Source organism: Podarcis gaigeae (assembly GCF_964106915.1).
Source record: "Podarcis gaigeae genome assembly, chromosome: 2".
NCBI classification, from domain to species: domain Eukaryota; kingdom Metazoa; phylum Chordata; class Lepidosauria; order Squamata; family Lacertidae; genus Podarcis; species Podarcis gaigeae.
Window position 1 is genome coordinate 78,125,058 of NC_139679.1, and position 17,082 is coordinate 78,142,139.

At 39.0% G+C, this 17,082-nt stretch overlaps 1 protein-coding gene across 22 annotated transcripts in view; it reads left to right on the forward strand.

The window, feature by feature from the left end:
* Positions 1–17,082, forward strand: part of ATP2B2 (ATPase plasma membrane Ca2+ transporting 2) — a 372,922-nt gene that overhangs the window by 330,560 nt on the left and 25,280 nt on the right. For all 22 annotated transcript variants that reach the window (XR_014561209.1, XM_083726734.1, XM_083726721.1 and 19 more), the window contains 5 exons: positions 625–712; positions 4,253–4,359; positions 4,964–5,155; positions 10,601–10,814; positions 14,310–14,521. Coding sequence is in view for 21 of the 22 variants with exons in the window: in XM_083726734.1 (XP_083582860.1) it covers positions 625–712; positions 4,253–4,359; positions 4,964–5,155; positions 10,601–10,814; positions 14,310–14,521 (813 nt within the window). In the remaining variant the exon portion in view is untranslated. The remainder of the gene's footprint in view (positions 1–624; positions 713–4,252; positions 4,360–4,963; positions 5,156–10,600; positions 10,815–14,309; positions 14,522–17,082) is intronic.

A 17,082-nucleotide genomic window follows, 5' to 3' on the forward strand; every position in this document is an offset into this window, starting at 1 on the left:
CGGAATTTCCCAGATATATCTGGGATGCATCAGTCGAAAACAGCATCGGGGTGGAATTTTCTATAATCAGTTAAAATGTCCGATTTGCTCAACAACTTTGGCCAAAAAATGCTCGACAACCCAGTATCCTCACTATGTCCCTAAAGTGCATTAATATTTTTAGAAGTGGTAATATAAGCATGTCAGTGCTTGTTTACTGTGTGTTCAATCATTTACATTTAGTGAGAATATGAAAAGTTTCTTTCCTTTATAAAGAGCTGATGCAGCAGCTGGTTCAGGAAAGACAGATGATAGAGGTGAGAAACATATTTGCAAAGGCACCGAAAGCAACATGACTTCTTGAAAGTGACATTATACTGTTACTCAGGTGAAAATGGCAATATGGAGCATAGTAATTTGATTGGGGAACAAATATTTCTTTAATAGGCTATCATAAATCAGAGAGTGCAGCATAGCAGAGGATAAGAGCCGCAGAAAACCCTAGGAAGCCCTTGTAGTTGTTTAAGTATTAGCAATGTCAGGTGGGAAACAAGTTAACCTTAAAGTGACATTTATTCTAAAGGGTACATGGTGGTGGAAAGGTTTCTGAAAGACTGACAAATGTATCATCCTTATTTCTTTCAGATTGAACAGGAACGCATTGACAAGATATGGCCAAAACTTCGTGTCCTTGCTCGTTCATCTCCCACTGATAAGCACACTTTAGTCAAAGGTGAATGCAAATTTACCCATATACATATAGCACCACTGATGTGCATATATATATATATATATATATATATATATATATATATATATATGCAGGTTTTGGTGTCCTCGGGTGTCTTCCCGTGTAAAAGTTGGGGTGTCTAGGCGACGTTTCGACGAGGTCTCACTCGTCATCTTCAGGCTGGTGCTTTCGGCTTCTTGTTACTGGAACAGAGCGGGATCTCAATGTTTGAGTTCCTATAAATACTGTAGAGGGGGTGTGGTGTCTAGCCTCCAATGTTCTGGGCAGAGAGGAAGTTCCCAGGCTAGTGTGCCTTTTCTTCTTTTGTTCCTTAATTACTTGAGAGATACCTTGAGTGATTTCTTGAGTGATATCCTGAGTACCACTTAGGTGGGTCATTAGGTGTGGATTAGTTGCTAAAGTCTTTGTGTCTTGACCTCTTGAACTTTGTGAAGAGTTTTCCTGAGAAGATGGCTGTATTGCACTTAGTTGTGCTTTGGCTTGGCTTCGTGTATAGGGGCGAGCTGTGGTTTTGTGGCTTGTGTCAGCTCGCCCCTATACACGAAGCCAAGCCAAAGCACAACTAAGTGCAATACAGCCATCTTCTCAGGAAAACTCTTCACAAAGTTCAAGAGGTCAAGACACAAAGACTTTAGCAACTAATCCACACCTAATGACCCACCTAAGTGGTACTCAGGATATCACTCAAGAAATCACTCAAGGTATCTCTCAAGTAATTAAGGAACAAAAGAAGAAAAGGCACACTAGCCTGGGAACTTCCTCTCTGCCCAGAACATTGGAGGCTAGACACCACACCCCCTCTACAGTATTTATAGGAACTCAAACATTGAGATCCCGCTCTGTTCCAGTAACAAGAAGCCGAAAGCACCAGCCTGAAGATGACGAGTGAGACCTCGTCGAAACGTCGCCTAGACACCCCAACTTTTACACGGGAAGACACCCGAGGACACCAAAACCTGCATTCCTGTACCCGTGAAAATCTACGAAAGCATATATATATATATATATATATATGCCCTTCTGTGACTACATATATAATTCTGTAGATTTAGTTGTTTTAAACTGTTTTTAATGTCATGTTTCAATATTAATGTTGTGTTTTAATTGTAACTCACCCTAAGACCTAGAGAGAAGGGTGGGTAACAAATTGTAATAGTAGTCGTAGTAGTAGTAGTAATAAAATATATCACTACAGTTTCCTACATATCAATACACTTTGTTTAAAACAACACAGTGCAACATTAACTCTTTTGATAAGAATTTCCTTTAACCTTTTAGTCTTACCAACTAAAATGAAGGTAAAGGAGGTTAACAGCATACCTGGTGTTCTTTTCCTCTTCCTCACGTCTCTCAATTCCTCCCTCCCTTCCTTTGTTGTGTTTCCCACAGCTGATCTGCCTTATTGCTTATGTTGCTTTGTAAAGTGCACCATACATTGATAGTGTTCTATAAATTAATGATAATCATAGTACTGGCACTACCAGTAATAAGTCTAGTATGTGGCTTTCTCATTTCTCCGTGCAACCAGGGAGCAAGCTGTCTGCTGTAAAATGATCCTTGTGAAGATACGCAGATGAATGTTCCTAGAAGCCCAACATTCTAATGTCAGAAATCCAATTAAAGTGTTTGTGCCCACAGCATCTCTCAGGATTAGACTAGGTAGTCTTGTAGTCAGTTTAAAACAAAATGTATTCTAAAACAACGTAAATAAATGTTCTGGGATTGCTCATTTGGATATTATAGACTGGGAGTAAAATGAATTATTCTGTAGAAAAAACACAGTCAACAAAGCTGAGGCACTGTAGACACTTGAATCATAACAGGGTTGTTTACATGTGCAGGATATGAATCTGACAGAAATAAAGCAGCCCTGAATGTCCTATATAACTACAGTTAGAGCTGCAGTGAGGACTCTGAACAAGGAGTATTTTTTGGGGGGGGAGGGGGTTGTGTGTGTGTGTGTGTTAAATAGCCACTGTAGTGGAAGAAGAACTTGCTTGGGAGGTTTTTTAGCTTTTGTATTTCTGTAGTCCCTTCAAAGTTAATATGAAATTATTTGAAACATTAACTAGCTTTGACTGAATGTGTGTTTTCCTGAAGGACAAACCAGGGTCTCAGCTTTGATGCATAAGAAATACTCTAGAGCTGAAAGAAATATAAGATACAAAGCAACTCTTCTTCTATATTGAACATTTAATGATACACAGTTGCCAGAGGGGCACCACATTTAGCATAATATAAGGTCTCCTTCATTCATCATTAATGGTGTTAACTTTTCATTCCTCTTTGAGGAGTAAAATGGTCTGCTTACCATATTTAATTAATAAAATATTGAAAATGGTATCTTGGCTCAAAAGTATGTTTAAAGCAGTGTTTAGTATTTGCTGTTAGATGGATACATTTGTAATTTGAACATACTCAAAATCCCAATAAATCTGTATGAGTTTTGACCTCAATATAGCCTCCAACTAAATGTTTGCATATAAATAGCAGTGTGGTTTTTATGAACTTTGTATTATCTGGATCATTGGAGTGCTTAATGGATCCCTCAATAAATGTTAAGCTCAAGTGAGCACCTCAGGAATGAGCACCTTTATCTGAATGCTTGTTACACCATCACCATAACATTTTGTGAAATCATGCTGGTGGTGTGAGGCATTTGAAACCTATTAATACTCAGAGTTTAAGGACTGGACTGTTTGGTTTAAATAATAATAATAATAATAAATAAAATTCTGATTAATATTTTTTCATATAACATATTTCATTGTTCTGTAATTGTAATAATTCATTCAGCCATTTGTTATACAATGGCTTTTCATGTATATAAACTGAGGGGGATGGGCCTTCAGGTCTGGTGGCTAGAGGTGAGCTCTGATAATGCCTATTGCATGCCTAGATGGAAGATAGAGAATGATGTGTGAGCATGTATAGAAACTGGCCTACTATACAAATGTAAATTTACAGTCATTGCTCCACCCATGCTTGCCTCTAGACCTGCCTGCCACTGGCATGTCACCCTGGAAGGTTGCCCATAAGGGAATGTGGTGCTGCAGCTGAAAAAGTTTTCCAATTCAATATAAATAATAACTTTGGAAAACCACTTCTGCCCTCACAGTAGCAATGTATGCACCCTAGAAATGAGATTAACATTTAACTTCAGCAGCGCGTTCTATAAGTGCCACCAGTTCTTAGAAGCTAGGAAAGAAAAGAGAGCAAAGGTGAATTGAGAAGACAACGCTTAATAAGGGGGAAGAAAGAAGAAATAGGGTAGCACATTGAGCTATGTGTGAAAAGGATGCTATATGAAAGGTACGATGTAGTTAAATCAAGTAGATTGGTATGCTGGAACATGTGGATTGATGTACACAATTTTAAGGCTTGTAAAAAGTTTGTCCACCTGTCAAGATGCTTCTTCCCATATGAACATGCAGATTACAGCATCAGACTGTAATTTTTTTTAATCCACCATACTTTCATGCAACCACACAGTTTCTTAAAATTCATTGCAATATTTTACAGGTATTATTGACAGCACTCAAGTGGAGCAGAGGCAGGTTGTAGCAGTGACTGGTGATGGAACTAATGATGGACCGGCACTTAAGAAAGCTGATGTTGGCTTTGCAATGGTACATTTAAGAACATGCTCCTTTTTAGGAATGCCCAGAATATTCAATAGTTTCAATTTTGGGGTTGAAGTAGCGCATTCAGTAGTGGGGTGGGCTGGGGTGGGGTAAAATATTCCGTGAAACTCCCTCTAATGATAAATATATTCACCATTTTATGAGACTGTTCACACCCAAGTCTGCTGCTGTTTTGGTGCCATCATTTCCCTGGGAGTAGGCTTGTAGGCAATCTGTCAGTTGATGTATTGCTATTACTTCAGCTGAATTGATTGTCTTAAGTATGCCTATTGACAGCGTGATGTCAAATTCCTATATTGAGATCTAAATGAATTTTAGATTTGCCATATTACGAACTGCTATTCAAAACATTTCCAAATTGGTTCAATATCTATCCAGCATAGAAACTGCTGTTGAAGAAAACAAGTCTAAAGTCTCCTAAAGTTTTGACCAGGCTAACCAGTTTAATGGTTCTTTGGCTCCTGACTCGTTTTATTTATTAACAGCCAATTTAAGTTACCTCTCTTCTGAAAGTGCTATTCCTTATTGAAACACTGTTTCTCATTCTAGTACCGTAAGTTATTCTTGATATGTCTTCTACATTTTTCAGGGTATTGCAGGAACTGATGTCGCAAAGGAAGCCTCAGATATTATCCTGACCGACGATAACTTTAGCAGCATTGTGAAAGCTGTAATGTGGGGTCGTAATGTCTATGACAGTATTTCCAAGTTCCTGCAGTTCCAGCTCACAGTAAATGTGGTGGCTGTGATCGTTGCTTTCACTGGAGCTTGCATTACCCAGGTAAGGTTGAATTAAAGTAAATGACTAAAGTATACCTACCCAGATCTTAAGATCTCCATCTGAGGCACTTGTCTGGAGGCCTTGCCAAAGAGAATGTTGCAGGTTGCTTCTTGGAAGAGGGCCTTTTCAGTGATGGCACCATGGTCATGCAATATTGTCCCCACAAAGGCTCGCCTCGCCTTGTGCCTTCATGGTTTGTTTGTTTTTTGGTACCATGTACATACCTTTTCATTTCCCCAGGTTTGACTATAGTGATCTTAAAAAACTTTTAGTGATTACGTATATTTATTGAAGTTTTAAGATCTTGTTGAATTTCCAAAGCTATTAAGAGTTTTGCTGGAAACCTATTTTGTGCCAGTTTAATTCTGTAGTATATTTGAAGTTTTTAACATTTATTATAAGCTTGCCAGGGAACTTTTTTGCTATTGGGCAGCCTAAAAATGTAGTTAATCGAGAATAATTAAATATAAATAAAGGGAATTCCATTTCAAATGATGATGCAGTCACTGCATTCAGTAAGCTGTTATGGATTCTACCCAATTCTACTCCATTCATTTATGCATTTACTCAAATCTGATCCTGTCTTAGAGCAACAAATGGCTTAAATGATGTCATACATGAGGACTCTTACCCAAGTTCATACAAGCACCCTTATGCAGCAATTTTATATGTTGTGCTACTGGCAGGTAGTAACCCATGTTGACTGCTTGTTGGGGCTATGAACATGGACCCAGGTCCAGAACAGTTTGTACCTCACAGGCAGCAAACATTATGTTTTCTGTTGATTGCTAACCACATATCAGTGCTCTTTTGGAACTGCTAGTGCACCCAGTTACTTTAATATCCCTAAAAAATTAATAACAAACACGTCAGCACCTTATAATCTAGAGGTACAAAGGTGTGCTCATATCTGCTTATTTTACCCAAAGTGAGTAAAATAGCAATCACAAAACACCAGTTGTTTATATTATTTGTTCTCATGTGCCCATTGCACATATTTTCTACATTATAAGAATTCAAAGGAAATACGGCAACATGGTTTTTTAAAAGTAATATATACAGGGCTATTTTTCGGCTGGAACTCACCGGAATTCAGTTCTAGCATCTCTTGGGTGGGCACCATTGCCATTACAAGAGAACAAGGGAGGAGTTCATGGTGAGTTCCGACACCTCTTTTTACAGGAAAAATAGCACTTCATATATAGAGATATAAAGATAGAGAGAGAATCAAATATGGAAGGGTGATATTAAACAGAGTGTGGCACCTCTGTGAATACAGTGCAGATATACACATAGCACATACTGTTCACTCTGGTACAACAGGAAAATTCAGCCTCAGTGAGCAAAATCATGAATAAGTCATAGGTATACGGCAAAGAATAAGTTTACCTTGTCATCATGATATGGCCAAGTGAAACCCGAGGCTGTCTCTATTAGATGCCACAAAGGTGAAACTCCTCCCAAATTACTCTTCTAAATTTTTCAAGGTGTTCAAAGGTTATAACTATTTATTTCTTCATGGATCTTGGGCTCAATTGCAGATCTGTGGTTCCTCTGAGCAGTGAAAACTCAAGCTGTTGCTGTTCACTGTAGCTGGGATGGTCAGAGCAAGGGGAGGGAGGACTTTGCCACTCTTTAGTATTTCTTTTTCCTATACAAAAGAGAGATGTGGAATCAGGAAAGCACAGAGAACCATGGAGTATATAATACCAAATTTGTTTGCCTCTTGTATATTTCATTTTAATTAGACTTTGGTATAGAAATATTAAAAAGAAATCAAACGATTGCATGTCCTTGCCCCTGCCCTTTTGAAAATTCTAAGGCATATTGATAAAATATTTTGTTAAGTATTTAAGAAACGTTAACACAATTCTTCCCTCCATGAGTGCAGCTAAGAATGGAGTGGCAGGGATCAGCATGGAACTCAATGGAGCCCTCTTTCCTTTTCCCCTAATCATGACTGCATGTGCACTTCAGTGCATCACTCATTACTACAAAGGGAGGACGATGCATTCCTCCCATATATGCACCCAGACAACTCTCTTCCCCCTAGGGCTCTGGAATATTTACTTTGCAGGCTAGGAGCTTATCGGGATGGGCAGAAAAGAGAGTTCTGTTGAACCCATTTCTAATCAATCACTTGTTTATGAAGCTTTGCCCTTTCTCTGTGCGTCTGGGAAGTGCTTCTGAGGAAGAGCATCCATCTATTTATTGGAAGAACCAGTAGGGTAGTTAACACACCACAATTACCTTTTGCTGCTTTGTGTGTAGGATATACTAGTTGTGTGTAGGAGATATTGCTAGTTGTGTGTCGTTCATTCATTTATTGAAAATTGACTATCACAGAATTATTGTGGTTTTCTTTGTGCAGCTAAAATCTAAAATAAACTTTGCAGAGATATTTAAAATGGTAGAATATAATAGAACTAATATAAATATATATACTTCTATGTGGCTATGTGTACACATACTACTACTGTAATTATATTTTTAGCTAAGTGTGCATAACCCCTACTGTTATGTGTTTTAATTTGCAGTTTCATAACTTTGTTGTTATGGTCCTTGGAAGTTTTAATATGGAAGATATATGCTGGGTTTAAAAATAAATAAATGTTTAAAAATAACAATAATGTTCCTAATATGTCCAACATGAAATATCTAGGGGTGATATTTCATGATGAATTGTGATGTATAGATTTGTGTTTCATGTAAAACATCTGGGATCTTTTTACAAAAAGTTTCCCTTTTTTATTTAGTTCCTTGCTAATACCTTCCAAGGTTACAAAGAAAAAAACCAGTGAAATAAATGTTGTTTTAGGTGGATCACTTCTTAAACACATTTCCACATAAATTCACATAATTGTTTTAATTTCCATTTGCTTCTGCCTTTGAGATGCATAAAATCATATTTTTTAAAAAATAGATATATTGTGCAATGTAGCTGAATGACTCATCTTTAAAATTATTCTAAACCCGAGCTCAGATGCACATTTCCCTTAGCTTGCAAAGAATTAATCAGAAATAAGAAAGAGCTGCAGTGGAAATTTCATTCCACCAAGTGCCAAAATTAATGTGTGTTTAATGCTTAGGCCGGGGTTTAGAATAAGCTTTTACACTTGACTGAACTGTGCAGCGCAGTAGATGATAGATAATTATTAGAGGCACCTTAGTAACATGGAATGATTGGCACTGTGAAATGGTGAGAATGAGCTGCTGCCAAAAGTGATGGCTGCCAATTGCACATGTGTAATTTAGAGGATGGATCAAAGTGAGAAATTTGCTTTTCATTATACACTGGAGTTCCCTTGGGTTTCTGCTGACACTTGCACAACAGAGACCTTTTTATAGCAACAAATATAGCTTCAGATGATAGGAGAGCAGGATGCAGGGACAGGCACTTTAATTTCACACCATTTGTAAAAAGAGGCTTTTTTCCCCCCTCGGTGCACATATGATCTCTTTGAAAGATTGTATGCATGTCAAGTTGCTCACTGAAGGAGTAAATGAGTTTGGCCTTTTGCCAATCAGGGGAGGGGCAAATGGCTTGCAGGGCATATATAGAGACCTCCAAGCTTATTTAGGCAATTGATAATCTCTTCAGATATCTCAGCTTTCGTTTTTCAAATATTTATCTACGGCACAGAAATCTTATGAAATTATAACCATTATATCATAAAATTGCATTGTTTCTCAGATATGGTTATGGTGTTGCTTTTAGGCAGATACTCCATCACAAAAAAAATGCTTCTGTATTACTGCTACAAGCTTACGTTCTGAGTTTTTGTAGTTAGCACAATGAATTTATTGCTTCTGGTGAGCAGAGCAAGCTATCACAGGGATGCTCAGCTCGTACACATCAGTGTGGAAGAACAATGGCATAGTTTGCCGTAGTGCAGTTACAGAAGCATTTTGTTCTGGCAAGTAGGGCAAAACTAGGCAGCAGAAAATACATTGTAGTGGGACGAGCTCAGAACTGGACCTGTTGCCTTGTATCAATACAAGCTGTGCATTGCTTTAAGATAGTTATATCCTAGGTATTCTAAAAGTGATGGATATTGTTACAGTTGAACTCTACAACTGCAATTGTATAAATACTTACCAGTCAGATAGTGCCTTATGATCGCATTTGAATAGTCTGTAAGGCACTTTATCCGATTATATTGAAGATTGTGATTGATGTTTATGCATTTTTCACAAACCAAATTAATTTTCACTTTTTTAAAATTTAAAAAACACATGATAGAATAGTCTGTTTTAGGTTTCAGAGAAACATGAATTAAGCATGTCAATTAATCTAAAAAATAAAATCACATGTTCTTCCTCACTAGAGTTTTATAATGCCACTTTATCCAGTTTTCTAGTGAGGAAGGATGCTGAGAAGGAACCATTATCCAAAAGATAATTTAATAGTAATTTGTTTTGGTTTTGGGATCTGAATTGGTTTGTTTGTTTTTAATGGGCAATTTCAAAGCCTGATTTGACTCCAAGCATAGCCCTACTAGATTCAGTGAGCAGATAGCTCCTTCTAGTGGTTGTTTATGTAGTCTTGGAAACAAATACCTAACAAACCATACAATCCTTGACCAGACTGATGTGACATCTTCACTTACCATTAATTTGTAAAAGTAAAATAACTCAAATGGTGCTTCCTGAAAGGTTACTGGCTCTATTACTCCACCATTGTTGAAGGATTTTGGCTGAAATGTTTGCATGTGTGTGTGTGTGTGTGTGTGTGTATTGTATTCATATCTATTTCAAGGGTTTAGCATTTAAATTAGTCCTTATTTTCTCTTGCAATTGTACAATAAGGGTTATGTCTGTACAGAATGTTTGGAAAATGGGCTTTGGATGCTGGAGGCCAAGATTCAAACACCTGCTCACTGCTGAAATTTGACTTTCTCAGCCAAATCCATCTCACAGAGTTGTTGGGAGAATACAAAAATGAAATTAGAATACCGGTAGTTATGACCTTAGCGGACGTGGGTGGCGCTGTGGGTAAAACCTCAGTGCCTAGGACTTGCTGATCACAAGGTCGGCGGTTCGAATCCCCGCGGCAGGGTGAGCTCCCGTCGTTCGGTCCCAGCTCCTGCCCTCCTAGCAGTTCGAAAGCACCCCTAAGTGCAAGTAGATAAATAGGTACCGCTTTCTAGTGGGAAGGTAAACGGCGTTTCCGTGTGCGGCGCTGGCGCAGGCTCACCAGATGCTGCTTAGTCACGCTGGCCACGTGACCCGGAAGTGTCTCCGGACAGCACTGGCCCTCGGCCTCTTGAGTGAGATGAGCGCGCAAGCCTAGAGTCGGACACAACTGGCCCGTACGGGCAGGGGTACCTTTTTAGTTATGACCTTCTTGCAAGGAAAGGTTTTGCAGAAATATTTAAGAGCAACAAGCACATATATTGCCATGGCAAAGATACTGACATTTCCTTCTATAATTTCTCTCTTAAGGACTCACCTTTAAAAGCTGTACAGATGCTATGGGTCAATCTGATTATGGACACCTTTGCCTCTCTTGCTCTGGCTACGGAACCTCCTACAGAGTCGTTGCTGCTAAGGAAACCATATGGCCGAAACAAGCCCCTTATCTCCCGTACTATGATGAAGAACATTTTGGGCCATGCTGTGTACCAGCTCACTCTCATTTTTACCCTCCTTTTTGTTGGTAAGATTATCTAGCCTTTTTATTGCTAACTTTAACAAACTGTGGTAGAACTACAGGATTGTATTGCTTTGGGTTTCAAACATGCTTTCCGTGCCTTTTTTGATCTGTAGATGTGACACAACATGTTGCCAAGAACTAGCTCAGCGATCCAATCCACAGAGCTACTCTCGTGGCTTGTATACATGTGGAAGGACTTCACCTCATAGAAGACAATATTTTGGGATCAAATTGGCCGCACCTTTATTGATTATAGATGTCAGTATGTTCTGGCATAGGCATTGGGTGTTTATCCTGAATCAACCAATCTATTTGCTGGAAGATTATTCCATCAGGTTTAGAATTATTCCTGGGTTTAGGATCACCCAATGACATGCATCAATTCTGGGCAATCCATCCAGCATGCCTTTGGGGCGGGGGCCGTTATGGCTGCCCCTGTCTGGGCATTCAGACAGAAGTCTTCCCCCGGGACACTTTAATGGGGTACCCTGAGACTTCAATACTTCAGCTGAGGAGATGGAGGTGTGCTTCTGACTCAGCCCCTCTGCCAGACTGACCCAACCCAATGCCTTTTTTTTTTTTTTGCCAACAAACTGTGGCTATGAGGTAGGCAAGATCTCCAGACAAGCCCAATTTTCTGCAGGGAAATTCCTCCCTGGCCCTGAATATGGCAACCATATAATTCCATAGCAAAGTCTTGCGCTCATGTTGATTGTTTCCTTCAGGAATTGCCAAACATTAGGGTGGGTGGGAGAGACGTCTGTTGCTGACAATGCTTAAGAATACTCCCCAAGTAACACCCTCCTGAGCCAACCTATTCTTGTGTATTATGTCGTCTACTGGAAATAGAAAATGTCAGATGAGCAAATCTACAGTTGCCATGGACGTATGGCAGCCCTAGCAAATCTATACTCTCAGTGTGTTGGGGGTTTTTCCAGAGTTGTAGCAGTAACTTCTATAAATTATGGATTGCATTCAAGTAACATGGATCCAATTAACTCAGTTTGAAATTACGGTAACTGAAATGAACTAAAGTTAGGAATGTCTATTAACTTTAATGGGTCTACACTGGAAGTATTGGATACAATACTTCCCGCCCGTTGTATTTCTTAAACTTTCTGCCTGTTAATTTCATTCCCTCAGGTTTTAGGGTCACTACATGTGTCACTAAATATTTCATTGAAGCCCATGATTGAGTTTCTCTGCCTTTTTTAAACTAATAGCAAATAGGAAGGGGGTGCTCTAGATCAGAACCATGGTGCAGAGGGAAATAATTAATCCTTTCTCCCATACTTTTTTTTTTTTTTTTGCTAAAAATTCATTCCCAACAAGCCCTCTCTTTACCCACTAAGAGCAGCAAATAGCAGCTTAGGGTGAGAATAAGAACGTGAGGAAAGAGAGGAAATATTCAAGGTGAAAGGGTTAATCCTCTCCAGGTTGTGGTGCTGATTCATATAATTTTACTGTGGCTGCTGATCATAAATAAATAAATAAAAATTGAAGAGGATCCCAATACCACGATTCAAATCCATGTTTAGTGTACCCTTCAGTTTGCCTTTTAATATTATCTGCACATCATGCATTATGAACTGTTATCAAGTTCTTTCCTTGTGTTAGTTTTTAAGCTAAAATTTATAAATGCTTTTGTTTGCTACAATCCATTAATTTTAATAAATAACATTTCATCTAGTTAATGGTCAGGTGCTACCCAAAAATAAGTGATCCAGATGTGGACCTCAGTCTAATACTTTTCACAGTAAAACTTCTTTTCAATACTATCATTTAGAAATAATTTCATTGCTAAATAAATAAATAAATTCAGCTGAATGCTATAGTGCTTCTAATGTATGTATTTTTTATTGTTCTTCTTAATGGTTTTAGCAATGTGCTTCTGAAATTCTTTTTTCAATTGTTTTATCATCAGCTTGCATTTATTTTGTCAGAGTTTGTGCTTCTTGTTCTCTTCATTTGGGCAACACTTCTACTTGTTATTCTTGCCTTATATAGCTCTTTTGCTTCTGCTCATAAACCACATTGACATCTTCTTGGATTTGTTGGTACTTTCCTGAACTATCCTGGACTGTGGTATAAATTCCAGCTGAGATTCTATTATTGTAATTTTAAATCACCTCCAAACATCCTGGAGGGAATTGACCCTTTTGATTCTCCCTTTTAACTTCCTTTCAATGAATTCCTTCATTTGGAAAAGTTTCCTCTTTTAAAGCATCCCTGTTGCCTAGTCTAGGTAACTATCCCCTTCAGTGTATGTTAAATTTTGTAGCACAGAAGTAACTGTTCCAAATCACTTCATCAACAGTCACATCAGGTTCTGAACACCTCTCAGTATTGCTTCCCTTCCAAATGGTTTTATTGCTGATTCTTTCAAGACATACTCACTTATTGCTTCAAGAAGTTTTGCCTTGTTGTCAGGACTTGAATATGCATTTATCCCGTCAATGTGAGAGTAGCTGAAGTCACATGTTATTACCAGACTGTCTCCCTGATTTATTTCTCCATCTCAACATCATTCTCAGTGTTTTGGTTTGAATGGATGATAAATATGACTATGTCTTGAATTCCAGGACTTTTGGTCCTAGTATTTTCATTTCTGTGAGTTCCAAGGAGGAGTTTATTAGAATCATTTTATCTCACTTGCAACACCATACATAATATTCCTTTGCTTGTTTTTTCTATGGAGTTGGTATACAGATATTAATTTATCATACTGCTTTGCTTCATGCTACCAGGATTCAAACATGGCTATTATATTTATTATCTTATTAGCACTCTAGCTCCCCAGTTCTGGCTTGAAGGCTTCTAGTATTAGCATATAAATACCTATGCATTTATTCCTTTCCAGCTGAACTTTCTGTGCACTTTCACCCCTGTGAACCTTCAGTATCTTTAAACAGATGTCATGTTCTTCTGTATTCTATTGCCAAGTTCTATTCTATTCCCATTTGGATGATCTGGAACATTTACAACTTAATTCCTGAGCAATGAATCATCTTGAACTGGATGCTCCCCAATCCCTTTCAGCTTTCCTCCAGAATTGAGTTTAAAAGCTGTTTTGCAAGCTTTTTGATATAAATCATTGGCAGTTTGGTTCCATTGCAGTTCAGGGGGGAGCCTGTCTCATTTGTACAGGCTTGGCTTGCTCCATAATGTTCCCCAGTACCTAATAAATTTAAGTCCTTCTTTGAACACCAGCACTTCATTCATCCGATGAGACCCCTCAACTCTGAATGTCTAGCTGGCTCTGTGTGTGAAACAGATGGCATTTCTAAATATGCAGCCTTGGAGGTCTTGGACCTCAGCAGACTTCAGTAGCAAATAGAAATAAAAAGCTTCATGACTGGTTACTGTTGCTGTCATTGCTGCTATTATGACTGCTGTCTTGCTGACGTGGTGATGTGATTGTTCTATGGTACACTGAACTGTCCACAATGTTTTTTTAGATTTTGTTCATTAATTTTTTTGTTTCCTCCTTATAATCAGGTGAAAAAATGTTCAAGATTGACAGTGGCAGGAATGCACCACTCCACTCTCCGCCTTCTGAGCACTACACTATCATCTTCAATACCTTTGTTATGATGCAGCTGTTCAATGAAATCAACGCACGCAAAATCCATGGTGAAAGGAATGTTTTTGATGGCATCTTTAGAAACCCTATATTTTGCACTATTGTACTGGGCACATTTGTTGTGCAGGTAATCATTATACAGTGTTAACGCAGCAAAATATTGTTTGCACGTTCCACTGTAAACTCTTCACCCTCTTCTCACAAGATTCTTTGAAAATCCAAAGGCATGTTAGGTATAAATAAACTGCTGATTTATCCACCATTAAGATAGATGTTATGATTTTTCTCCTGTTGTTTCCTTCCTGATTGTCTCAGTTCAATCCTCACTTATTTTTATCCTGCAATCTATTTATTGCTTTCTGTTTCAAGGCTTCATCTGTTATGTCTTTTCCTTTTTCATGTGTTTATATTATGGAGATATATTCATTTTGCTCTTCTTGCCCTTCTAAAATCCAAGAGCCATATTATGTGAAGGAAGATGAGAAGAAGCAAAGGAGCTGGAATATATTGTATTCCTTTTGAAATTCTTGTCATTGGCCTAGCAGTACTAAAATGTGTCTGGTTATTTTTGACACAGCACAATACAAAGTATATTAATAAGTAATCTTGAAATATAATAAATCTCATGATGACAGACTTCATTTGGTAGAGAAAATGCTTCTTCACAATCTTTTTCAAATCTTACACTTTAAATTTAACAGTCAGTCTTGGATACCCTGCTGCCTTGTGATAGCAAAAGCAGTATTTCTGAAATAGTCTGCCTTGGGTTAAATGCAAGCGTAGGTCAGTGGAGTGATTCTGCCTGTCATAGGAGTAAGGAGGATTGGAAGCTGAACTGTTTTGATAGGCCATGACTGGGGTGGTGGGGATGACCCTGGAGATGAACTCAATTGAAACTTAGCATGTACCTCAATGAAATGTAACAAGCAATTAATAACATTTGAGAGAATATTGAATAAAACTTCTTAACATGTCACAACTACTTTAGGTAGATAAATATGAACAGAAGTTAGAATACTGGTGAAGCAGTGCTGCTGTTACAACTATCACAAAACATACATGAGATTCCTCCCCCCCCCCCCCGCCGCCCCTTGGGGAGCTTCAGGCTCAGTGTTATATTTTTTATGGTAGCAGTGGGGCTGGCTCAGCCATTAGGCAAACTGGAGCAGCAGCCCCATGAGCACCCCACTGGTGGTCCCCAAGGGGTGCCAGTATCTGCTGAATTCATACGGAATCTCGCAAACACCACAATAGCTCATGCAATTTGGGAGGTTAGGTATAAATTGGGTGAGATTTCACCTGGAATTGGTTCCAAATGCAAGTGCTGCTTCTCTGCCTGCAGCAGAGGGAGCAGGGCAGGCTGAGAGACAGTGCTGGTGGCAACAGGCACGGCATTTTCCGTTTCGGTCTCCCTAGGCAGCTGATTGGTGGGAATATTCAAACTATGTTGGTTCTTCCAACATGAATGTTTTTGAAATTCAGTTGAGGAGTTCAGTTTTCCCAGTTCCCTCCCACTTGCAATAAAGAAATAAAATAAAAACTCTGTATAATGTCGGGCTGACAAACAGGCTACAATGCTTTCCCCTGATGTTTAGTTTTCTGTGTGCAGGGACCAAGCTACACCTGTAACCTGATCTTGCAATTCCAGAAAGAAGTTTGCATATTAGCACAATAAGGAATGGTTCACAGGTCTCTGAAGTTGACCAGCAGCTGATGTGGGAGCCAGGATAGAGTTCCCACAGAGCTGTCTATGGAGAGTGGAGTCAGTGTTACCAATGCAGAACCATTTGCCTTTTCTCCAGGTGTCCGCTGGTCCATCTGTGATGTGAGGTCAGCTGTCCTTCCCAATTTTCTCTTAGGCTGGTGTGCTTGGGACACTTTAAGAGCTTTGTTCCAGATGCTGGAAACTGCTGCAAGTCTCCCTGCTGACTGAAACTCCCCTTTACCTCACAGTTCATTGCTTCCTTGTGAACATTTTACTTTTAAGCCTGCATTCATTTATTTTGTGGCCACCTTCTTGACATTAGATTCCCTCTACTAGCAAAGTGAGTGGTGCCATTCTGGGAGTATACTCAGTGGTAAACCTGAGTTAGCTTCTGTGAAATAGCTCTATCCCTTCTCCAGTCTATTCTCTGCTCTTTCTTATCAAAAAATCATTTGCTAATTTGTTTAATAATAATAATAATAATAATAATAATAATAATAATAATAAATTTTATTTATATCCCGCCCTCCCCAGCCGAAGCCGGGCTCAGGGCGGCTAACAATAATCAAATAATCAAACAATCAAATAATCGCACATTCAAAATATTCATTATAAAAATTAATTAAAATCAAATTAATGGCAACCAATTAAGCAATATTCTGTGCAGGTTGCCAGAGGAGGGAGTCAGGCTGCGCCCTGACCAAAGGCCTGGTGGAACAACTCTGTCTTGCAGGCCCTGCGGAAAGATGTCAGGTCCTGCAGGGCCCTAGTCTCTTGTGACAGAGCGTTCCACCAGATTGGAGCCGCAGCCGAGAAGGCCCTGGCTCTAGTTGAGGCCAGCCTAACCTCTCTGAGGCCTGGGACCTTGAGGATGTTATTATTTGCAGACCGTAGGTTTCTCTGTGGGGCATACCAGGAGAGGCGGTCCCGTAGGTACGAGGGTCCTAGGCCGTATAGGGCTTTAAAGGTTAAAACCAGCACCT